Raw genomic sequence first — 25777 nt, 5'->3', positions numbered from 1 at the left:
TTTTGCTGTTTTCCAGTGTGTAATGTTTTAGTTCTTTTCCTGTGCTCCTATTTTGGTGGCTTTTCCTGTTTTTTTGGTATTTTCTTGTAGTAGTGTCATGTCTTCCTTTGAGCGATATTTCCCGCATCTACTTTGTTTTAGCAGTCAAACATTTTTCTGTTGTTTTTATCCTTCTTTGTGGGGACATTGTTGATTGTCATGTTCGGATGTACATTGTGGACGCCGTCTTTGCTCCACAGTAAGTCTTTGCTGTCGTCCAGCAATCTGTTTTTGTTTTACTTTGTAGCCACTTCAGTTTTAGTGTTGTTCTGCATAGCCTTCCCTAAATTTCAATGCCTTTTCTTAGGGGCACTCACTTTTTTTTTTTTTTGGTTTAAGCATTAGACACCTTTTTACCTGCACGCTGCCTCCCGCTGTTTCCGACATCTACAAAGCTATTAGCTACCAGCTGCCACCTACTGATATGGAAGAGTATAGAAACTCAACAACAACACATTATTTGCTGACTATAAATATTGGTTTGCAAAAAATATTTGTAACCTAAATAGGTGAAACTAGATCATCTCACACGGCACACCAGACTGTATCTCACGGCACACTAGTGTGCCACGGCACATTGGTTGAAAAACACTGCATTACATAACACTGTAAGGTGTGAATGAGGTCACCATCTCGCTTCCATACTAAAGCTGAGGTGTGTAACAAGTACAGCAGGTCTCTCCATGCCCATGAGTTAGGCAAGCAGCCTCCAGCTCAGAATTTGCCTGAATAAATCGCTAGTAAATCAGCACAAACACGCATACCATAATAATTTCAATAGCAAGTCTTTTGCCTATTTACTATGTTAATGTAAGCCTGATTTGCAGCATCAAACACTTTCAAACGAAGGGGTGTTAAGCCTGGAATACATGCAAACTGTTACTATAGTATAATCAGTATAATCGTTTATTTTTCTAACAGACAAGTGCGAGTATAAAAAAAAGTCAACCGCTGTTTATTGAAACAAAAAGACGAATGTTTCACGTCCATTAGAAAACAAAGAAAACAAATCACGTTTGTCGTTAATTCTTGAGATACCCTGTGGGGATTGCTCACTATGCTGAGAGAAATACGCTGGCGCTTTTTGGAACAATGCATCATTTATCATAGTGGTTTGACATAAGTTATTTATTCAAACATTTGTTTGGCTTTTAAATACAAACTGGTACATTAATTGTAGCTCCGGGGGCATTTTTTTTATTGTTTGTATTAGCTTGCGGCACGTTACAAAAACACAGCTAAAATTAAATATGATAAATAAATATAAATACAATAAATTAAGAATTTAATAAAAATCGGTGGAAAAGCAAAAATAATTAACAACAAAATGTTGATACTAATAATAGTTATTTATTAAAACATTTGTTTGGCTTTTAAATACAAACTGCTACATTAATTGTAGCTCCGGGGCCATTTTTTTATTGTTTTTATTAGCTTGCGGCACGTTACAAAAACACAGCTAAAATTAAATATAATAAATAAATATAAATACAATAAATTAAGAATTTAATAAAAATCGGTGGAGAAGGAAAAATAATTAACAACAAAATGTTGATACTAATAATACGAATAATGATATGCTTTGTTTGGTTTAGTTTTTTCTTGAATATTATAATTTATCAGAGTATCTACCGATTGCGTTTGGACTGTTTAGAAAATAAGAAATATCAAAATGCTCCCCAAATTCCTCTGTATGACGTCTGGACACCCGGAAATGCATGAAGTCATCTGCTATTTTATTAAGGATTAACGTAATACTTCGTTTATCACATCTAATTGGTTGTAATCAAGTAGGATTCTTCATAACAAATCGAATGTTTTCAAAGGTCAAACTTTGAACAAACCTGTTTATGACTCTAAATAAAGGGTTTAATTTTAATGAAGCCCTCTAAACATGAAATAACACTCTTAGAGTCACCTTTACACTCTTTTTACCCAATATATCAGCCTTGAGTGTTAAGGTCTTGGTCAAGTGGGGGTGACCCCAGGATGCAGAGATGGGAGACAAGGTGGAATTACAAAAAAAGTGAAAAATGTAATTAGACAAAGAGAGATATCTATAGGGCGATGGGGCAGAAACGCACACCATGTTGTCCAGACAAAATAGGTTCCTCAGAGGTCGGCAGGAGACAGGGCCAGGGCACACTGAGCAGGGCAAGAGTCCAATAAAATAAATCATTTTACCTCAGGGGGACTAGGAAATAAACACACAAGAGGTAAGGGAATTCAGGACAAAGTAGCGATAACGTACCAGGTCTGGTGAAGCAGGTGCATGCACGAGAGGGGATCTGAATACAATAACCGGCAAGGCCAAGCTGACAGTGACGAGCCTAAATACTAGTGTGCTAATTGTGAGCAGGTGTGCCTCAAGGTCCGCCCCTCGCCGAGGACGACTCACTAAATACACAGGAGCAGACGAAAGAGAAGGCAGGAAAACAATAAAAACACAACACTTGACTGTTTCTTTTGTTGTAAGCTGGAGGACCCTCCAAGCATCATTGCTCTGGTCGTCATCTACGCTTCCATCACCTGCGGTGACTTGAGGTTGTAATTGTTCCCAAAGGTGCATCAAACAAGTATTGAGCAAAATTGTACATCTGATTTTTTTTTTCAAGTTTTTTGTTTGAATAAATTGCAGCTGAGCCGGAAGGGAAAGCTCTCAATTTACCGATCAATTGACATTCCTATCCTCACCTATGGTCATGAGCTTGGGGTTATGACGGAAAGGACAAGAGCCCTGGTACAAGCGGCCAAAATGAGTTTCGTCCATCAAGTGGTGTGGCTCTCCCTTAGATATAAGATGAGAAGCTCTGCCATTCAGGAGGCGCTCAAGGGTAAAGCCACTGAATGAATTGATTAACGTGGACCCCGACTTAAACAAGTTGAAAAACATGTACTGTACTGTGCAATCTACTAATAAAAGTATCAATCAATCAATCAATCAAACTGCTCCTCCACATCGAGAGGAGCCAGATGAGGTGGTTTGAGCATCTGGTCAGGATGCTCCCCTGGGGTGGTGTTTTAGTGTTGTTTAGGGCACGTCCGAACACAAGGACACCTTGGGGAGACTATGTCTCCCAGCTGCCCTGGGAGAAGCTGGACGAAGTGGCTGGGGAGAGGGAAGTCTGGGCTTCTCTGCTTAGGCTGCTGCCCCCGCGATCTGACCTTGGATAAGCGGAAGAAAATGGATGGATAGATTTGCAAAAATAAAAATGAAAACTTTTCACATTGTCATTATTGAGGACAAAAATGTATTTTTTCCATTTTGGATAAAGTTCTAACATAAAATATAGAAAATGTGAAGCACTGTGAATACTTTCCAGATGCACTGTAACATTTGTAAATTATGAAATCTATTTTTCACTTTTTGTTAAAGGAGAACTTCACTTTTTTTTTCGAATTTTGCCTATCGTTCACAATCATTACAGACACAAAAACTGAAAATAGTTTTTTTTTATTATCTTGCATTTGAACTTGTAAAAAATGGCTCGTTCTAGGTGCTAACAATACAGCCAATTGGAGCAATACATTCTACCTCTAAATCACTTTAAAAATGCATTCAAAAACCGTCAACAATATTTAATTTACGTTCTGTAACCTGTATTATAACCAAGCTGTAGCGACATTGTGGAACTATTTTTCTATCATAGGAACACATCGGCGTGCTTCGATATTAGCTGTAAAGGCTACCTATAGCAAGAAATGAGCTAGCTTCTACGTCAGCACAAAACGCGTTTGAGTTTGAAAAGCACAACACAATGCGATAGAAAACCAATCTGTAATGACTGAAAAACATGAACAATCATATTACAGTATCTTTAAAGTATTCGCCCACATTTCATGTTTTATTTGTACAAAGCGGAGCTAGCCAGACAGTGTATGTACTGTAGTTGTAATAACACGCAGGGCGTGCTGCGTGTATCATGATTAATATTATACTGACTCACTCGATGGACAGTTGTTTGTCTGGTCCAGCTGGCCGGGGATGTTTGCTGTTGATTTTGGTTCAGCACTCCATTTATGTGAATATAGGTTGTCTCCAAAATCCACATTTAAACTGTGAGTGACTTTCACCTCACACTTTCGACTACATTCTGCTCCAACGTTTCACTTTCTTCTTTGTGCTGTCTTTTATAAGCAGTAGTTCATCCTCAATATATTGTGCTTCAAAAATATAAAGTTGTAAATCCTCCAAAAATAGTCGCCTTCGTTGTCTATTACCAAATTTGCCATGATTAGAGCACACATGCTGTCATGATCCGTGGCCCGGATCATGGTTTGGTATTTTTATGTGCACCCTTGACTTTGTTTTGGTTGCCGTGGTTGCTTATTGTTTTCGCCTGTGTTGTGATCCGATATCCGGATCATTCCATATTTATGTTTTGTTCCATTATTGTATCACATTCTGTTGTTTGGACTTCCTTATTTCCTGTTTATTCTGTCACCATGGTAGCTTATTAGTTCACCTGCCCCTTGCTTTCTACGCACACCTGTTTCTCGTCATCACTTCCCTTATTTAAGCTGGCCCCTTTTTCGTCATTTATTGTTGGACTCCAGTTTGCTTTCACGCAACTGCTGATGACTTGTTTTTTCATGCTTTCTCGCTAGCTTCCACACTAAGCTTTATTTTATTCCGAGCTTTCATGCTAGTTGTTTTGTTTTTCCCTTTTTGTGCCTTCGTGCCAAGTATTGTGTTTCTGTTCATATTCCTAGCGTCCATGCTAGCTCCATTTGTCTGCCTTTCTGTTTAGCTCCTGTGTTTTGTTTCTAGCCTGTTTTATTACTTAAATAAATACTTATTTCTTACGTCCACGCTGTGTTTTTGCCCAACGCATCTTCAGAGGAACAAATCCGGCATCGCTATGCCGCACAAGGCTCACAACCTGCCTCTGATTGGTGTTCGGGAAGCTCACCTGTTCCCCGAGGACTAATCAGAGGCATTATTTAAGCCTGCCTTTGCCGGTCAGTCGGCTTGGCTTCTTTGTTTGCTTATGCTACAGTTACGTGAGTATTCCAGGTCTTTTTGGTTATGCTAAGTGTTAGCGTTTGCTTCGAGTGCACATTTTCTGGCACATTTTTCCTCTGGCTTGTTATCAGTTTTTGGTACACATTTGAGTTCTACGAATAAATAATGTTCTACCTGCACGTCCTGTCCGGAGTGGTCCGTTTGCATCCCGGGGGAACGAACCTCGCAGCAAGCTGCGAAGCCCCACACGTAACACACGCATGTTTGATTTCAAAAGTAGGACCAAACATTTGTTGCTAGAAGTCAGACGTACGGTGCAAAGGAAACAGAAATCAATGCGCGGAAGAAAAAAATCCTGGAAATGATGAAAGTGATCAAAATACGGTAATTATTGAACATATTACATACAGTACACTTGCAGAATGTATAATAAACGTTGATGGAAGGTTTTGAAGTTGTTTTAGAGGACTTTAAAGGCTACAACGGTGAATCCCATTGGCCACATCTTTCAAGCGTTTATCATCTAACCTAACAAAACAAACAAAAAAAAGGCGTGTGGTCATTTCTCTTATAATGATCATAAACGACAGGCAAAATTCCCCCTCAAAAGTGCAGTTCCCCTTTAAGCAGCCACACAAATATTGACTTTCATAAATTAATTTTCATTTGTCACGTTCTTGTGACTGTTTTTGACTTATGTTGATTTTTTTCCCAGTTTGTGTGGCGTTTCAGTTCCTGTCAAGTACTCTTATTTTGGTAGTTTCACTTCCCCTGTCTGTCCTTCGTGCTGGCTGCCCTTGATTAGCTACTGGGACATACCGGAGAGTGGTTGCCAATCATTCTCCTATTTATTTTTTTAAATTTGATTTAGGACAATGCATATTCATCAACATAGAGCAACAATGTAAATATGCCGGAGTTAGTACAGCAGCTCATTTTCCTCCGTTGTCCTAAAGCAGGTTAACAGAGTAAACATTCAACAGGTCAAGATACAAATAAATACATAAATCACAAGTGTCATGTCTTGTGATCATGTTCTGTTTAATTATATTCTGTTTGTTTTTGACTCCATTAGTTCCTGTTTTTGCGCAACCCAGTTTGTTTTAGTTTCCATGACAACACATTAGTTTCACCTGCCTCATTTGTTTTAACTCACGCACCTGTTGTTAATCTTGTCACTTTTATTAAAGCCCGTAGTTGCCAGGTAGTCGACCTGGTGACATTACTCTAATGACACCTTTCATCTCCTGCTCTGCCCACTCTTGATGCACTCTTGTTTTTGCTCCGTCCATGCCATAGTTCCTACGAATGTTCATTGTTCATGCTGCTTTGCTCATGTCACAGTAAGTGTTGTTTGTTTTATCCATCCATTTTCTACGCTTTTTATGTTCATAGTTTATGTTAAAGTACTAGTTTTGTTCCCAGGGTTAAGTTCTGTGCCTCCACAGTGAGCGCCTTTTGTTTATCGTTTTTGAGTTAAGATAAAAATCATGTATTTACCTTCACTATCATGTATTTACCTTCACTATTTTTGCGCACCCCAGTTTGTTTTAGTTTCCATGACAACTCATTAGTTTCACCTGCCTCATTTGTTTGAACTCACGCACCTTTTGTTAATCTTGTCACTATTATTTAAGCCCGCAGTTGCCAGGTAGTCGACCTGGTGACATTACTCTAATGACACCTTTCATCTCTTGCTCTGCCCACTCTTGATGCACTCTTGTTTTTGCTCCGTCCATGCCCTAGTTCTTACGAATGTTCATTGTTCATGCTGCTTTGCTCATGTCACAGTAAGTGTTGTTTGTTTTATGTTCATAGTTTATGTTAAAGTACTAGTTTTGTTCCCAGGGTTAAGTTCTGTGCCTCCACTGTGAGCGCCTTTTGTTTATCGTTTTTGAGTTAAGATAAAAATAATGTATTTACCTTCACTATCATGTATTTACCTTCACTATTTTTGCGCACCCCAGTTTGTTTTAGTTTCCATGACAACTCATTAGTTTCACCTGCCTCATTTGTTTGAACTCACGCACCTTTTGTTAATCTTGTTACTATCATTTAAGCCCGTAGTTGCCAGGTAGTCGACCTGGTGACATTACTCTGACACCTTTCATCGCTTGCTCTGCCCACTCTTGATGCACTCTTGTTTTTGCTCTATCCATGCCCTAGTTCCTACGAATGTTCATTGTTCATGCTGCTTTGCTCATGTCACAGTAAGTGTTGTTTGTTTTATGTTCATAGTTTATGTTAAAGTATTAGTTTTGTTGCCAGGGTTACGTTCTGTGCCTCCACTGTGAGCGCCTTTTGTTTATAGCTTTTGAGTTAGGATAAAAATCATCTATTTACTTTCACGCCTTGTCCAGTCCAGTCGCTTTGCACCATGGGAAAACAAACCACGCCAAAGTCCTAGTCTTGATAACAAGACATAACACATTACAAGCATACTATAAGCACAGATTATGGACAAAAAAATAGAACAAACAAAAAAATACATGTGAATAATCTCATTTTGCGTGCATGTCTGATTATTTTCAACCGCTGTTTCAGTGCAGTTTTAATTGTTAAATAGGTGTCATATTCAGGTCATTGCTGCTGTTGCTATCTGCGTTGTTATTCCTGCATACAGGTTATGCCAAACTTATCTTAAAGGCCAACTGAACCCCACTACTACTACCACGCAGTCTGATAGTTTATACATCAATGATGAAATCTTAACATTGCAACACATGCCAATACGGCCTTTTTAGTTTACTAAATTGCAATTTTAAATTTCCTGTGGAGTTTCTTGTTGAAAACCTCGCAAAAATGACGCGTGTTTGTGACATTATTGGTTGTAGCGGACATTTTAGCCCAGCACCACTCACGGCTAAAAGTCGTCTCTTTTCATCGCATAATTACACAGTATATTGGACACCTGTGTTGCTGAATCTTTTGCAATTTGTTCAATTATTAATGGAGATTATAAAGAAGAATGCTGTTGGTGGAAAGCGGTGGATTGCAGCTGTATTTAGCAACCGAAGCACAGCCGGTGTTTCTTTGTTTGTTGTGAAGCTTTAGCGAACATGTTTCTCTACCACATGTCAACCAGCAAGTTTGTGGATGAGAAAATTGTGATATTAAGTCGGCTCTTACCGGAGATTTGTGCGGAGTTAGCGTCCTCCTGCAGCAGCTGTCAAAAAGGCAGCTGTGATTTTGGCTCCTCCATTGGATTCCCTCAGAGACACTGGCGGTCACCGCAGCCCTCCGACTTTCAGGTACGACTTTATAATCTCACTAAAACACTATTAACTGCTTCACTCTAACTTTTCTCATCCACAAATCTTTCATCCTCGCTCAAACTGATGGGGAAATCGTCGCTTTCTCAGTCCGAATCGCTCTTGCTGCTGGTGGCTATGATTCTAAACAATGTGAGGATGTGAGGAGTTCCACAACCCGTGACGTCACGCGCACATCGTATGCTACTTCCGGTGCAGGCAAGGGTTTTTTATTAGCGACCAAAAGTTGCGAACTTTATCGTGGATGTTCTCTACTAAATCCTTTCAGCAAAAATATGGCAATATCGCAAAACGATCAAGTATGACACATAGAATGGACTTGCTATCCCCGTTTGAATAAGAAAATGTCATTTCAGTATGCCTTTAAATAAAGGTTCTGTGACATTCATTGCTTTCGGTCCCCTAGAGGGGGGGGGGGGGGGGTTTGCCCACATTTTAGGTCCTCTCCAAGGTTCTTATAGTCATCATTGTCACTGGCGTCCCACTGGGTGTGAATTCTCCTTGCCCACTGGGTGTGACTTTTCCTTGCCCTTATGTGGGTTCTTCCGAGGATGTCGTAGCCGTAGTGGTTTCTTACAGTCCTTTGATGTATTTGTGATTTAGGGCTATATAAATAAACATTGATTGATTGATTGATGTGTACTTAGTTTTAGCACTTGCCTTCTTTCGATCTTTCCCCCCCCCCCACTCTCTCGTGAATGTGTTTCTTTTCTTTATTAAATCATATTATTTTACTCACAATCTGCTGCATCCCGATGACATTTTGTGTATTGTTCTTCATGGGGATCTGATAATGGGAATCAGTATTCGGCTTGCCTCACTTGTGCAGATTTTCCGTTCTGATTTTCTGCTGTGTGACTATTTGCTAAAAAAGGTCATATTTCATGCTTCGTAGCTTGCTGTGCATAATCTGTAACTGGTGTTTTATTTAAAAAGCAGAACTCTAGTGTGGTGCCATAAGAACTGGGGTTACGCAAAAGGTCATGCGAGCGTGTAATTTCGCCTACCCTTTGCTCTTTTCTCCGGGGCTTTTTTTTTTGTGTCTGTGTCTTACTTCATCTTCTTTTAAGCGCTCTGCTCCAATTCACGCCATCTGTGCATCACCCTCTCTTCCTCCCATCCTCTTCCTCCTCCTCCTGCAAAAAAGTGTTCTGTCATTGATGTGTTTCTCTGCCTGCTCTCACTGCTGAAGGGGTCTGGCTCTTGCTCCGTGGCTTTTATCATTGCTTCCCCCCCCCCCTTGTCGATATGTCTTCTTCATGATTTGTCTCCCCTCTCCATCGCGAACTCCCACCCTCCCTCTCCTCGCCCACCCTCCCTCTCCCTGCTATCATGCACACTTGATTCATTTTACTCATCACGCAGGAATTCATCATTTTCCTCTGTAAAGGGAATTTCAACTAGTTTGCTTCACTTTTTTTCCCCGTTTCGGATTAAACCCTTTAAAGCTGGAACCACTATGTTTTATTTCCAGTTGGTCATCATGGCAGGGACTGTTTTGCTGGCGTACTACTTTGAGTACACGGACACCTTCCCCGTGCACATCCAGGGCTTCTTCTGCTTCGACAAAGCCTACTCCAAGCCGTACCTGGGACCGGAGGACTACAGCAAGGCGCCGCCTGTCCTCGTCTACTCCCTCGTTACCGCCATCCCCACTGTGACGGTGAGTAAGCGCTCATGGGAAAAATGACACACTTCCACTTGTCTTGTAAAAAAGTGCGCAGGCAAACGCACACACGATCACCCAGTAGTCCGTTCTCCCCGCCCGTGCACGTGGTCGCTGGCAGTTTGAAGGAGGAGCGAGATGAGTAGGTGTCCGTCCTCGTGGTCGCACTTATTCTTTGTTTTGTGTGTGCGTGTTCCTTGTCATAACCATGGCAACGGGAACTAAATTTGTCCTCTACGGTGCGCTGCGGTGCTACAGAGCGTCTGATCAACAGAATTCAACATTGCCCTGCTTTCAACCGTGACTTTACTAGAACATTTGGAAAATGAATATTGAACCAAGATGGCAATTTTTTTTAGGTCATGTCCGTCAATGCCACCACTTGTTTTTTGATTGATTGAGAAGTTTATTGACATATGAAAGAATTGAATCCATGTAATGCTTTAAAAAGGCAAACGGAAGGCACAAAAAGCCAAAAGGCTTGTTTCCATTGTGGTGCATTAAATATTCATCACATTTGATACATTCAATAATAAAATATATATAACCTGTAACCTCCCTCCATCCGATTTTTTTTTTTATATAAATGACGTACATATGCACAGTATACATGTCAGGTGATTTGAAAAAAAAACAATATGTCATGATCCACGACTTGGATCATGTCATATTCTGGTTTTGGTTCGGTTTTGTATTTTGTCTTGTTATGTGACTCAATGGCACTTCCTGGTTTCTTCCGTTTCTATAGTTACTCATTTGTGTCACCTGCCTTGTTTTCCACACACACCTGATTGTTGATTATCCCTTTTATTTAAGCCCGCCTTTGTTTGCCATCCGTTCTCGGACTGTAGTTTGCTTTACACGCAACAGGTGACGTCACATTCCCCCATTGTGGTAAATACTATTTTTGTACTTCCACGCTATTCCTTTGTTTATTTCCCTAGCTCACATGCTAGCGTTCTCAGTTCCTTCTAGCTCCTATGCTAGTTCTGTTTGTTTTGTTTGTCAGTGCCTTTGTGCAAGTGTTTTGGTTCCTAGTAGAGATGCGCGGTTTGCGGTCTCATCCGCATAGTCCGCGGATAAACCGCGGGTCGGGCGGGTGACATGACAAAAAAATTTATTTTAATTAGATTCGGGCGGATGGCGGTTGAACCATCCGGACATATTTGATATACATGGTTCTGGGATCAGTATCCTTTACCATTCAAAGAGCCATTTAAGAGCAGTGTCATAAAGCGAAGAAGATAATAGGAGACGCTAATATTCTCTAGAATGACTGCCGGCAGTCACCCAGTTAATAAGTATTAGGGCTTGCTATGAAGCCATTGGCTTTGTCGCCTTCTACAGCATGTACGATCTGTTTGTCAGTCCAGCAACATGTTGTGTGTGGCTTCCGCAGACACACGCACACGACTGCAAGGCATACTGGGTGACATAGAGTACACTAATGGTTGTGATATAAACAATTTTAACACTCTTAGTAATATGCGCCAGGCTGTGAAGCCACACCAAACAAGATTGATAAACACATTTCGGGAGAACATCCTCCCAGTAACACAACATAAACGCAACACAACAAATACCCAGAATCCTTTGTATCCATGAAATTCCTGACTATTTTTTACACCGCGCTAGCAGCAAACCCCGCCACCGTCGGTTTGTACGTGTTGTTGAAGGTGTCAAAGGCAATGGCTTCACAGCACGCCCATATTCTTGTCATCAGGATGAACGCCATTGGATATTCACGAGAACGTTAGCGGCTCCCTTTGTTTTCATTATTCTGTGAAAGGGGTTTAAATAGCTCTGTGAGTGGTAAAGGTGGCCGACCTCTGATGTATTTGTTGGTTGCGGTTCTGATAAAATGTTGGTTCGGGTGGACGGCGGGTGGATGACGACTTTGGTGATGCGGTTGCGGATGATATAATTGCCTATCCGCGCATCTTTAGTTCCTAGTCTGTTTTATAGTGTTATAAATAAATCATCATTCCTATCTTCACGCTGTGTTCCATCTCCACTGCACCCACGAGGGAACGCAAACATCACCACGATGGCACCTAAACGTCACACAATATATACAAAAAATGGGGGGGAGATTATATACACTATGACTATGCACATGTTGACTCCATGAGTGTGCAAAACAGAATGAGAAAATATTTATACGCTATGACCACATATAAACCTGCTTGATGCTTCGGAAAGTTGCTGGGGATCAATTTTGGTTCAGATCAGGTAGACTTTGAGCTGATCCATGATTTTATGGCAGTTTTAAAATTTAGTTGGGAAGTTAGAATTTTAAAGTCTGTTGGTAGTGCATTCCACTGTGTGGTGGCAATTTAGCAGAATGCATTTTTTCCCACGAGAGTCTTGAATTTGGAGGTCTGAGGAACTCCCTCTCTTGTAGTACCTGTGCAAATCACTTACTCTGGTGAAATAGTTGGACAGGTACTTGGGGACAGTTTCACTTGTCAATTAATGGTGTAAATTTTTTTATGTGGCCAATACTCACACCAAAGTGGAGGTACACGTTCTTGACTAGTAGGCTTATTATTAAATAATGCAACAGCTTCATGTCCCCATCAAAGCCGCGTCTCCATGTCGGCCTTGTCCCCCTTGGCTTGTTGCCTCTTTGATGTCCTACAGTAAAGTGGTTTTGCAACACGGTTGCCTCTGTGCAACATAGCAGAGCATAACACACACACACACACACACACACACACACACACACACACACACACACACAAAAACACACTCATTCTCTCTCCAACAGATGCCCATAATCACACACTAGTGAGCCAGTTCGTTTCATTAGGCTGCCTACTGGGTAAAGTAAGGCTTTGCCATTTAGACTGTGAAGGCTCAAGTCTTAGGCCACACTTTTTAATTCATTCATTCAATCATCAGAGTAACCTTAGTTCCCCACGAAATCTATAAACCATAGTCATCTTCACGATATTTTTCCTAGGACAGTGGTTCTCAACCTTTTTTCAGTGATGCACCCCTGTGAACATTTTTTTAATTCAAGTACCCCTTAATCAGAGCAAAACATTTTTGGTTGAAAAAAAAGAGATAAAGAAGTAAAATACAGCACTATGTCATCAGTTTCCGATTTATTAAATTGTATAACAGTGCAAAATATTGCTCATATGTAGTGGTCTTTCTTGAACTAGTTGGAAAAAAAGATATAAAAATAACTAAAAACTTGTTGAAAAGTGGACAAGTGATTCGGTATAGCTCGGTTGGTAGAGTGGCCGTGCCAGCAACTTCAGGGTTGCAGGTTCGATTCCCGCTTCTGCCATTCTAGTCACTGCCGTTGTGTATTTGGGCAAGACACTTTACCCACCTGCTTCCAGTGCCTCCCACACTGGTTTGAATGTAACTTAGACATTGGGTTTCACTATGTAAAGCGCTTTGATTCACTAGAGAAAAAGCGCTATATAAATATAATTCACTTCACTTCAATTATAAATAAATATTTCTACACATAGAAGTAATCATCAACTTAAAGTGCCCTCTTTGGGGATTGTAATAGAGATCCATCTGGATTCATGAACTTAATTCTAAACATTTCTTCACAAAAAAAGACATTTTTAACATCACATGTCCACAAAAAATCTAGCTGTCAACACTGAATATTGCATTGTTGCATTTCTTATCACAGTTTATGAACTTACATTCATATTTTGTTGAAATATTATTCAATAAATATATTTATAAAGGATTTTTGAATTGTTGATATTTTTAGAATATTTATTAAAAATCTCACGTACCCCTTGGCATATCTTCAAGTACCCCCAGGGGTACGCATACCCCCATTTGAGAACCACTGGCCTAGGAAGTTCAAAAAATGTTTTACCATGATAAAATCCTTTAGAAATGGTATGTTTCTTTTTAGTGCTGTCGAAATTAATGCGATAACTTAGTATATAATTTCCTTTTAATGGCACACATTTTTTTAACGGTCATTTAACGTGCACACGTCCTTTTTGACCCTGGGGCCCTTCCGTAGCGGGCGAAAATTCACTAGCTACTGATTAGCCACAAGCGGGAAAATAGCGAGCAGAAATGGACAAAGGAAAATAATTACAATAATAAACAAAAACAATAATAAACTGAAAAGGTACATTATGGAAATATCAGGTCCTTAGCCATGGCAAGTGGTTGCCCTGACAAGAAAATAATATTTTTCACAGTGAGCTGTCTGCAGTGGAGCAAATGCCTGCTGGTAGTTGGAGCTTCAGTTCCGTGTTTTGATTACAGTTAAGGTACATTTATAACATAACATGTAGATTGTCATTGTGATTGCTTTAGTAAAATTGAATAAAAGCTTAGCAGAAATAAAAGACAGTGGACAGGAACTTAGTCTAAAATCACTTTTTTTTTGCAAACAATCAGGTCCCTCGTCACACCATGCATGTCAAGACACCTTCAACCAATCACACACTCCCGGCTTCAAAATAAAAGCGCTACGCTTTACATCTGGTTTAACTACAGTAACATCATGAAAATGTGTTGCATTACAAATCATAATATTTAGTTTTTTACACTTACATGTTGCGGTTAATAGTATTCTACCTTTATTTGTTGTTATTTATACTTTTTGAATAAATTATGTGATAATGTTCATCAGTCAACTCATTGGTGTTAATTTTCAATCTATCAAGATGAAAAAATAATATCAAAATCCAATTACAGGATGCTATCAATGAAGTTTGCTCATTTTCCTAGACTGGTGCACTAACATCATGTGGTTGATTTTTTATTACGTATGTAGCATAATCTACAAAGATTTGCTATTGTGACATCTAGTGGACACATTTAGAACAGCAGTTTATTTCATTCGAAAATTTCGCCTCAGTTTTATACTTAGCAAACTCATCCCCCGGCCCGGATAAAACCTATCCTTATGTTTCACACCACTGATTTAGACTGTGAAGGCACAAGTCTTAGGCCGCCCTTTTTAATTCATTCATTCAATCATCAGCATAGCTTTAGTTCCCATTGAAATCTAAATACTGTAGTCATCTTCACGATATATTTTGGAAATGTATTTCCCTAGGAAGTTCAAGAAAACCTAAAATTGGACTTTACCATGAAATGTAATTAATCAAATCATTAAGAAATGTTATGTTTCTTTTTAGTGCTGTCAAAATTAACGCGATAACACGTTAGTATATAAGTTCGTTTAACGGCACTAAATTGCTTAACGGTCATTTAATACACACACGTCCTTTTTGACCCTGAAAATTGGCAGAGTTCAGTAGTTACGGATGACCAACAAGCAGGAACATAGCGAGCAGAAATGGACAAAAGAAAAGGTACATTATGGAAATATCAGGTCCACACACATGGCAAGTTTTTCTCCTGACAAGAAAATACTATTTTTCGCAGTGAGCCGTCTACAGTGGAGCAAATTCCTGTTACCAGGTGGAGCTTCACTTCCGTGTTTAGATTAAAGTTAAGGTGCATTTAAAACATAACATGTAGATTGTTACTGTGATTGCTTTAAGTAAGATTGGATAAAAGCTTAGCAGAAATGGAAGACGGTGGACAAGAGCTTAGTCTAAAGTCATCTTTTTTTGCAAAGAATCAGATCCCTAGTCACACAATGTCAAGACACCTTCAACCAGTCACACACTTCCGGATTCAAAATAAAAGTGCTGCGCTTTACATCCGGTCTAACTACAGTAACAAAATAAAAATGTCCTGCATTACAATCATGCCCTATCAAAGATGTTTTGTAGTGTAATTTGTGATATTTCTGCCTAAACAAATGCTAGTACATCAAAGTATATAGGAGGCACTTTTTATGGCAGGCGGAAATAAAGTGTGTATTCTTTTATAACATGTTCTGGTAGATATTCCTCATTTTACAGAATCATTAGCAGTCTGAATATTACATTTTATTGATAAATAGAGAAGGTTAAGACATTGTCATGCAGCGACATGAAGACCATTAAATTGCACAACACAAAATGTGCATAACATCTGAAGCATCAGGTAGAAATATCACAGATTACATTACAAAACGTCTTTGACAACAATCAAACCATGGTAGTAACAATCTACATTTTGTGGTATTAATGCGTAAAACTGCTATCTAAAGATGGTGTAACTCCTCTGAATGCAAGTGCTCCCACAGCAGGAATACAAATTCATTATTCCTTCAAAATATAATGTCTGGCAAGACACCAACACACCGCAGGATTTCTTTCTTTCTCACAGCCATCTCTGCATAAGTGCCGGTTTGCTCGTCCTTTCTAGGCGTTTTAAATAAAGATGCAAAACAGCGGCTGTAGAGCAGTTTCTATCTTAATGAATCACACTGCTTGTACTAAATGGTTATAAATGCATTGTGGGCGTTTTGATGATCAGCATAGATTTTGCATATTCATGAAGACAGAAACACTAAATGGACTGTGCTCCTTATCCTGCTCACTTAAAGGCCTACTGAAACCCACTACTACCGACCACGCAGTCTGATAGTTTATATATCAATGATGAAGTATTAACATTGCAACAAATGCTAATACAGCCTTCTTAGTTTACTAAATTGCAATTGTAAATTTCCCGGGAGTTTTTTCTTGAAAACGTCGCGTAATGATGACGTGTACGTGTGACGTCACAGGCTGTTAGGAAATATTAGCGCTGCGCACACACACAGCTAAAAGTCGTCTGATTTAACGGCATAATTACACAGTTTTTTGGACATCTGTGTTGCTGAATCCTTTGCAATTTGTTCAATTAATATTGGAGAAGTCAAAGTAGAAAGATGGAGTTAGGAAGCTTTAGCCTTTAGCCACACAAACACACGGTGATTCCTTGTTTAAAATTCACAGAGGTGAAACTTTACTATGGATCACAGCGAACATGGATCCCAACCGAATGTCAACCAGCAGGTTTCGGTGAGAAAATTGTGGTAAAAAGTCGCTTCTTACCGGATATAGGCTGAACTTGTGCCGCCCATAAAGCTGCCGTCGACTTCACTGAGACACTGCGCGTTAACACACCCGCGGACACACACCTCTGACTATCAGGTACTATTAAACTCACTAAAACACTAGCAACACAATAGAAAGATAAGGGATTTCCCAGAATTATCCTAGTAAATGTGTCTAAAAACATCAGAATCCGTCCCAATGCAATCGCGTTTTTTTATTATCTTTTTTGTTTTTTTTCTAGTCCGTCCCTATCAATATCCTCAAACACAAATATTTCATCCTCGCTCAAATTAATGGGGAAATTGTCGTTTTCTCGGTCCGAATATCTGTTTTTGTTGGAGGTTCCCATTAGAAACAATGTGAAGATGTGAGGAGCCATCAACATGTGACGTCATCGTCTGCGACTTCCGGTAAAGGCAGGGCTTTTCTGTTAGCAAGCAAAAGTTGCAAACTTTATCGTGGATGTTCTCTACTAAATCCTTTCAGCAAAAATATGGCAATATCGCGAAATGATCAAGTATGACACATAGAATGGACCTGCTATCCCCGTTTAAATAAGAAAATCTAATTTCAGTAGGCCTTTAAGAGACGCAATCCTCTGTGCACAAGCTTAGGAGACCAGCTTTGCTATCAAGTTGGCCTATGCTTTGATACACGCAAACATTTACTAGATCAAGTTGAAAAATTTTTATTTTCTAGAGGGTTACAGGCCAATCATCTCACCGTTTTGGTGGAATGGCTGAGTTTCGAGGGACAATACCATAGAATGTCAAGTTGGTTGTATGTACGTCAGATTAGTCAGCGATATTGTAGAGCCTTTATAGCAGTATAGATTTGCTACCTACTAAATACAACTCAACACACAGCCATTATTGTCAAATATGTCACGTTTTGGTGAGCGTTGCTTGCAATGTGACCCCAAGATGCAACAGAGAGGAGTGCAGGTAAAAGTATATTTAATGACTGAGAAAACGCTATGGTGCAGCTGGGAAGTGCACTGGAAGCATAGGGAAAGATATACACGAACCTAGTTGAACAGAATACAAGCACACTCAACAGACTAAAAAGTACAATGATCCAACCCTGAAAAAGGGAACTAGCTGGAACTACAGTGGGGCAAAAAGGTATTTAGTCAGCCACCGATTGTGCGAGTTCTCCCACTTAAAATGATGACAGAGGTCTGTAATTTTCATCATAGGTACACTTCAACTGTGAGAGACAGAATGTGGAAAAAAAATCCAGTAATTCACATTTTAGGAATTTTAAAGAATTTATTTGTAAATTATGGTGGAAAATAAGTATTTGGTCAACCATTCAAAGCTCTCACTGATGGAAGGAGGTTTCGGCTCAAAATCTCACGATACATGGCCCCATTCATTCTTTCCTTAACACGGATCAATCATCCTGTCCCCTTAGCAGAAAAACAGCCCCAAAGCATGATGTTTCCACCCCCATGCTTCACAGTAGGTGTGGTGTTCTTGGGATGTAACTCAATATTCTTCTTCCTCCAAACACGAGGAGTTGAGTTTATACCAAAAATTTGTATTTTGGTTTCATCTGACCACAACACATTCTCCCAATCCTCTGCTGTATCATCCATGTATCCATTTTGGTATAAACTCAATTCGTCGTGTTTGGAGGAAGAAGAATACTGAGTTGCATACCAAGAACACCATACCTACTGTGAAGCATGGGGGTGGGAACATCATGCTTTGGGGCTGTTTTTCTGCTAAGGGGACAGGATGATTGATCCGTGTTAAGGAAAGAATGAATGGGACCATGTATCGTGAGATTTTGAGCCAAAACCTCCTTCCATCAGTGAGAGTTTTGAATGATTGACCAAATACTTATTTTCCACCATAATTTACAAATAAATTCTTTAAAGTTCCCACAATGTGAATTCCTGGATTTTTTTTTTTTCACATTCTGTCTCTCACAGTAGAAGTGTACCTATGATGAAACTTACAGACCTCTGTCATCATTTTAAGTGGGAGAAGTTGCACAATCGGTGGCTGACTAAATACTTTTTGGCCCCACTGTAAATAAAACTAATAAGAAACGGGTATGCCGGCTGGACAAGGAGCGGAAAGTAAAGGTGCTTAAAAACACTGAGACCAAACAGGAAATATCGACAAAACAAGAGTACCAGGACAGGAAGTGATACTACACACAGGAAAAATAACAAGCATATTCCAACCTGTCGTGTGGGATCGTGACAAAGTAGCTGGAAACACAAGGAGTGAGTAGCAAGATAATTGTGATATGATGATAATAGCATCATGATCGGTGCTGCCGGTCATGAAAAACTGCGGTTCATTGAATTAATTTCCAACTTGTAATGTAGCATTCTAAAGCAGAGTCTGAATCGGTGTTGAGTTGTCAATAATAATATCTTCATTTTAGAAAATAGATAAAGAGTCAGAAGGGGTTTACTTGATGTTTGCTTTTTGTTTTTGTTATGCAAGCTGCGTAGCTACCTTTTTTCTTTTCATTTTAAATAGCAGTTTAGGCTCCACTCCGAAAGGGTTTTCCAGCACACACATGGCAGGTTGATGGCGTGTTTGCGTGAGCTGAGCTTGCAGTCGATTAGATGGGGGCTGCAGGCGTGAGGCTATGTGAGGTTGGCAGAGTGGTATCATTTTGCCTGCAGTGTGAAGTGTTTTAGTTTGTCAGAGCATCTGTGTTAACTCTTTTTTTCCAGGATTGTGCTCCATCCTACAAGCCTCTGTTCAAATACGAGGTGAAAAAATTTCACTTTTCACTGAAATCTGACTCAGGCTTTTATGTCAGGAATAGCCAAATGACACATTCTTCCACCGACATCAACCAACTTCATCATCATATTCTCTACCAGGGGTGTCCAAAGTTTTTCCACTCAGGGCCGCACACTGAATAATCAAGGGCCATTTTGATATTTTTCATTTTCACAACCAGTGCAATATACCGTATTTCCTTGAATTGCCGCCGGGGCGCTAATTAATTTAAAACCTCTTCTCACTCCTGCGCTTACCAAAGGCATGCGGTAAAAGTAAGCATGCGCTAATCATTTTAAAACCTCTTTTCACTCCGGCACTTACCAAAGGTATGCAGTAAAATTTTGAGTGTGATTTAAGCTTGGACCTTAAATCCTACTGAATAGCTCTTAATCTTCTTCCCTTTATGCGATTTCAAATTATCAGTATTGAAATCAGTCTCCTCCATTTTGAAAATGATGACAGGGGAAGTGTCACTCGTGACGTCAGGAGTTTGACCAGGCGGTAATACTAAGCATGCGCTAATTATTTTGGGAAGCGAGTGTGACCCGGCAGTAATTCAAGGCAGGCGCATACTATATGCCCTACGGCAGGGGTAGGGAACCTATGGCTCTAGAGCCAGATGTGGCTCTTTTGATGATTGCCTCTGGCTCTCAGATAAATCATAGCTGACACTGCTTAACACAAAAGGGATTAATAATTTTCAATCAATCAATCAATCAATGTTTACTTATATAGCCCTAAATCACTAGTGTCTCAAAGGGCTGCACAAACCACCACGACATCCTCGGTAGGCCCACATAAGGGCAAGGAAAACTCACACCCAGTGGGACATCGGTGACAATAATGATCCAGTGGGACGTCTGTGACAATAATGATTATGAGAACCTTAGAGAGGAGGAAAGCAATGGATGTCGAGCGGGTCTAACATGATACTGTGAAAGTTCAATCCACAATGGATCCAACACAGTCGCGAGAGTCCAGTCCAAAGCGGGTCCAACTCAGCAGCGAGAGTCCCGTTCACAGCGGAGCCAGCAGGAAACCATCCCAAGCGGAGGCGGCTCAGCAGCGCAGAGATGTCGAGGCGGATCAGCAGCGCAGAGATGTCCCCAGCCGATACACAGGCAAGCAGTACATGGCCACCGGATCGGACCGGACCCCCTCCACAGGGGAGAGTGGGACATAGAAGAAAAAGAAAAGAAACAGCAGATCAACTGGTCTAAAAAGGGAGTCTATTTAAAGGCTACAGTATACAAATGAGTTTTAAGGTGAGACTTAAATGCTTCTACTGAGGTGGCATCTCGAACTGTTACCGGGAGGGCATTCCAGAGTACTGGAGCCCGAACGGAAAACGCTCTATAGCCCGCAGACTTTTTTTGGGCTTTGGGAATCACTAACAAGCCGGAGTCCTTTGAACGCAGATTTCTTGCCGGGACATATGGTACAATACAATCGGCAAGATAGGATGGAGCTAGACCGTGTAGTATTTTATACGTAAGTAGTAAAACCTTAAAGTTTTGCTGGTAATCACAGTGTTAAAAATAATGTTCAAAATATAAAACATTTTCATGCATTTTAATCCATCCATCCATTTTCCACCGCAACTGTTCAAGAAGTATTTTATTTATTATTGGTTAGATTCAGAATAAAAATGTCATTAAAAATAATAATAGACTTATTGTACTCTAAAACTGTTGTTATTAATTAAAAATGCATGCATTTAGTTGTATTCACTGTTAAAAAATATTATATGGCTCTCACGGAAATACATTTAAAATATTTGGCTTTCATGGCTCTCTCAGCCAAAAAGGTTCCCGACCCCTGCCCTACGGCAATTCAAAGAAATACGGTAATCTACAAACAAAATATCCTTCTCAAAATAAGCATTTGAGTAGTTCCCATCATTTTAATTTTTTTATGACATCATTATCGGTGTCAACCATATAACTGTCTAAAGTTAAAAAATACTGAATAAATGTTTTAAAGGAAGTATTACTTTTTTAATATTTATTTATTTTTGACTCAGAATGCATAAAAAAAAGGAAAAACATATGTGTTCATGTCTTACACAGGGATTGTGATGAAAAGACCGCACAGTCCTTCCTATTTTTGCATAAGTCCAATTTGACTGATCGAGCCTTCCCATTGTGATGTCATTCAACCCCGCATTTAAAGAAATTGACAAAAAACGTTCAGAGCACAATATTTCAAATGGCTGCCTGAAACGGTGGCATTTTGCGATGTTTAGATGGTATTTTCACATAATTTTTAAATTTTGCCCGGGCGGTGTGTTTTGGATCATTGTCATGCTAGAAGACCCAGCCACGTTTCATCTTCAAAGCTCTCAATGATGGAAGGAAGTTTTGGCTCAAAATCTCACGATACATGGCCCCATTCATTCTTTCCTCAACACGGATCAATCGTTCTGTCCCCTTAGCAGAAAAACAGCCCCAAAGCATGATGTTTCCACCCCCATTCGCAGTAGGTATGGTGTTCTTGGGAGGCAACTCAGTATTCTTCTTCCTCCAAACACGACAAAGTGAGTTTATACCAAAAAGTTATATTTTTGGTTTCATCTGACCACATGACATTCTACCAATCCTCTGCTGTATCATCCATGTGCTCTCTGGCAAACTTCAGATGGGCCTGGACAAGCACTGGCTTAAGGAGGGGGACACGTCTGGCTCTGCAGCATTTGATTCCCTGTTGGCATAGTGTGTTACTAATGGTAACCTTTGTTACTTTGGTCCCAGCTCTCTGCAGGTCATTCACCAGGTCCCCCCGTGTGGTTTATGGGATTTTTGCTCACCGTTCTCATGATCATTTTGACCCCACGGGATCACACCAAGCTGCTTGCCTATTGTAGATTCACTCTTCCCAGTCTGGTGCAGGTCTACAATTTTTTTCCTGGTGTCCTTCGACAGCTCTTTGGTCTTGGCCATAGTGGAGTTTGGAGTCTGACTGTTTGAGGCTGTGGACAGGTGTCTTTTATACAGATAACAAGTTGAAACAAGTGCCATTAATACAGGTAACGAGTGGAGGACAGAAGAGCTTCTTAAAGAAGAAGTTACAGCTCTGTGAGAGCCAGAGATCTTCCTTGTTTGAAGTGACCAAATACTTATTTTCCACCATAATTTACAAATAAATTCTTTCAAATTCCTACAATGTGAATTCCTGGATTTTTTTTTTTACATTCTGTCTCTCACAGTTGAAGTGTACCTATGATGAAAATTACAAACCTCTGTCATCATTTTAAGTGGGAGAACTTGCACAATCGGTGGCTGACTAAATACTTTTTTGCCCCACTGTAAAGTCAACTTGTTTTTCCATTCCACTGGTACTTTAAGGCAGGGGACGGCAACCCAAAATGTTGAAAGAGCCATATTGGACCAAAAACATAAATGGTAAGTGTTATAATGAAGGCCACACATAATGTGTCTAAATCACCAAAAATGATTCCCGGGTGTGGCCACCGCTGCTGCCCACTACTTTTCTCACCTCCCAGGGGGTGATCAAGGGTAATGGATCAAATGCAGAGAATAATTTTGCCACATTTAGAGTGTGTGACAATCATTGGTACTTTAACTTTAACTTAAATGAGCTACCTTGGCCTATTATCAAAATGACTATGTGTTGCAAGAAGGTTCGTGTCATGTTTGTCCTCCTACAGCAGGGGTCGGCAACCCGCGGCTCTGGAGTCGTATGCGGCTCTTTGGTCACTTTGATGTGGCTCAGATGCATAATCAACAACCCCCCCCCCGATTATTTTGGGAGGTTTCCGGAGGTGCCTCTCCCGGGAATCACTCGGGGGCCGGTCTTCACCCGGTCAACAATATTGAGTGCGTGCCGTGATGGCAATGCTTTTAACTTCCTCTTTAACATGTCGCCCCGCCCGCTTTTACACAATGCTATCTGCTTGTCGCCCAGTCGCATGCTATACACAGCTTCTGTCAACTCACGCATATACTTGCAAGGCATACTTGTTCAACAGCCATACAGGTTACACTGAGGGTTATAATATAAACAACTTTACTAATATGCCACACTGTGAACCCACACCAAACAAGAATGACAAATACATTTCGGGATAACATCCGCACTGTAAGACAACATAAACACAACAGTACAAATACCCAGAATCCCATGCATCTCCCCCCCCCCTTCCGTGCGTCGGTTTAGGTGGTGGTGGGGGGGAGATTTGGTGCTAGCGTGTGTATAATATAGCTAGGAATAGTCAGGGATGCATGGGATTCTGGGTATTTGTACTGTTGTGTTTATATTGTCTTACAGTGCGGATGTTCTCCTGAAATGTGTTTGTCATTCTTGTTTGGTGTGGGTTCACAGTGTGGCGCATATTAGTAAGAGTGTTAAAGTTGTTTATATTACAACCCTCAGTGTAACCTGTGTGGCTGTTGAACAAGTATGTCTTGCAGCTGTGAGCGCTCGTCTGCAGGAGCCACATACAACGTGTAACTGGGCTGGTAAGCTGTTTGTGCACGTTGTAGAGGGCGTTATTATTGTTGTTTGGATGAATATCAGCAGATATTTGCGAGAATAGATACTTTGAGAATTCGGGAACCTCCGGAAAATATGGAAGGGTTGGCAAGTGTAATGTTATTATTTGTATATAGGCTAGTAAGGTACTTTACTAGCCTATATAAATACACGTTAGTAGGCAAAATGAACCTCTTCAACATAAGTGTAATGCTGTCAAGCGGCATTCATGTAAAACTCGCAGGCCGCACTAACATTACATTTTCTCATTAAGGTGCGGGCCGCGTGTCTGAGACCCCTGGTTTATATACAGCACAAAGCAAAGAAAACAAATTCTGTATGCAGTGTTATTTCATTTTAAAATAGAGTCTTGTGGCTCCCATTGTTTTCTTTATTTTGTGAAACGGGTCAAAATGGCTCTTTGAGCGGTAAAGGTTGCTGACCCCTGTCCTACAGAAACCATGTTAAAACTAAAAATATATTTTTTAAACCATCTTTTTCCATTTTCATACACTTTTGAATAAGTTCCAGGCAGACGCTAAAAAGCAGCTCTCAAGCCACGGGTTGCCGACTTCCGCTTTAAGGGGTTGGTGATAACAAAAAATGAAAACTCCGATTTTGAAACAGTGACCAGACAGCTTTGATAAATGATCATGAAAAGGAAGATTTTTTTTAAAAAATGCTTTTGTTCTTCATTTAAGAGATTGTAACGGAGCTGGCTACTTGTGTGCTGGTGTATGAAGCACAGAAGCAAAAAGCGAGAGGAAGTGAGCCAGAGAGAGGCAAATAGAGGCACTTGTGTTGTACAGTGCTTGGAAATAATGTTGTCATTTTCAGTGCATCGAAGAAGGTGAGTGGGTGGGCGGATATTGACGCACATCCCCACTCTCTGAAACTGTGCAAGTGTGTCATGACAAAAAAAGTGCTTCTGCTCTCTTAACAATTTCATTGGATATTCACAATAGTAAGAATGTAGTACTAATAATGCATTTCATTTTCAAAGCACCCTTCAAAACGACAGAAAATACACAAAGCACAGGTTCAAATGAACAGATGAATGAAGAAATATTCGGAAAATCAAATAAACAGGCCTCAAATTTGACCTTTATTAGGTCAAGGTAAGTGTTGCCCTAAAGGAGGGTTCATATTTTAGGGCACCAAAGCGAACCGTATTTTCTTTCGAAGCAGGGCTTCCGAAGCATGCATTTATTAAAAGTTAAGTTAAAGTTAAGTTAAAGTACCTATGATTGTCACACACACACTAGGTGTGGTAAAATATGTCCTCTGCATTTGACCCATCCCCTTGTTCACCCCCTGGCAGGTGAGGGGAGCAGTGTGCAGCAGCGGTGCCACGCCCGAGAATCATTTTTGGTGATTTAACCCCCAATTCCAACCCTTGATGCTGAATGCCAAGCAGGGAGGTAATGGGTCCCATTTCGATAGTCTTTGGTATAACTCGGCTGGAGTTTGAACACACAACCTACCGATCTCAGGCCGGACACGCTAACCCAGGGGTCACCAACGCGGTGCCCGCGGGCACCATGTAGCCCATAAGGACCAGATGAGTAGCCCGCTGGCCTCTTCTAAAAATAGCTCAAATAGCAGCACTTACCAGTGAGCTGCCTCTATTTTTTCTTTTTTCTTTT

The 25777-nt window shown here is 40.3% G+C and overlaps 1 protein-coding gene across 4 annotated transcripts in view; it reads left to right on the top strand.

Moving 5' to 3' along the window:
- LOC133559004 (phospholipid phosphatase-related protein type 5-like) overlaps positions 1 to 25777 on the top strand; it is a 195511-nt gene that overhangs the window by 100548 nt on the left and 69186 nt on the right. For all 4 annotated transcript variants that reach the window (XM_061910276.1, XM_061910304.1, XM_061910285.1 and 1 more), the window contains exon 3: positions 9752 to 9940. In XM_061910276.1, coding sequence (XP_061766260.1) covers positions 9752 to 9940 — 189 coding nt within the window. The remainder of the gene's footprint in view (positions 1 to 9751; positions 9941 to 25777) is intronic.

The sequence above is a fragment of the Nerophis ophidion genome, linkage group LG01 (assembly GCF_033978795.1).
Source record: "Nerophis ophidion isolate RoL-2023_Sa linkage group LG01, RoL_Noph_v1.0, whole genome shotgun sequence".
NCBI lineage: Eukaryota > Metazoa > Chordata > Actinopteri > Syngnathiformes > Syngnathidae > Nerophis > Nerophis ophidion.
This window is presented reverse-complemented; position numbering and strand designations above follow the sequence as displayed.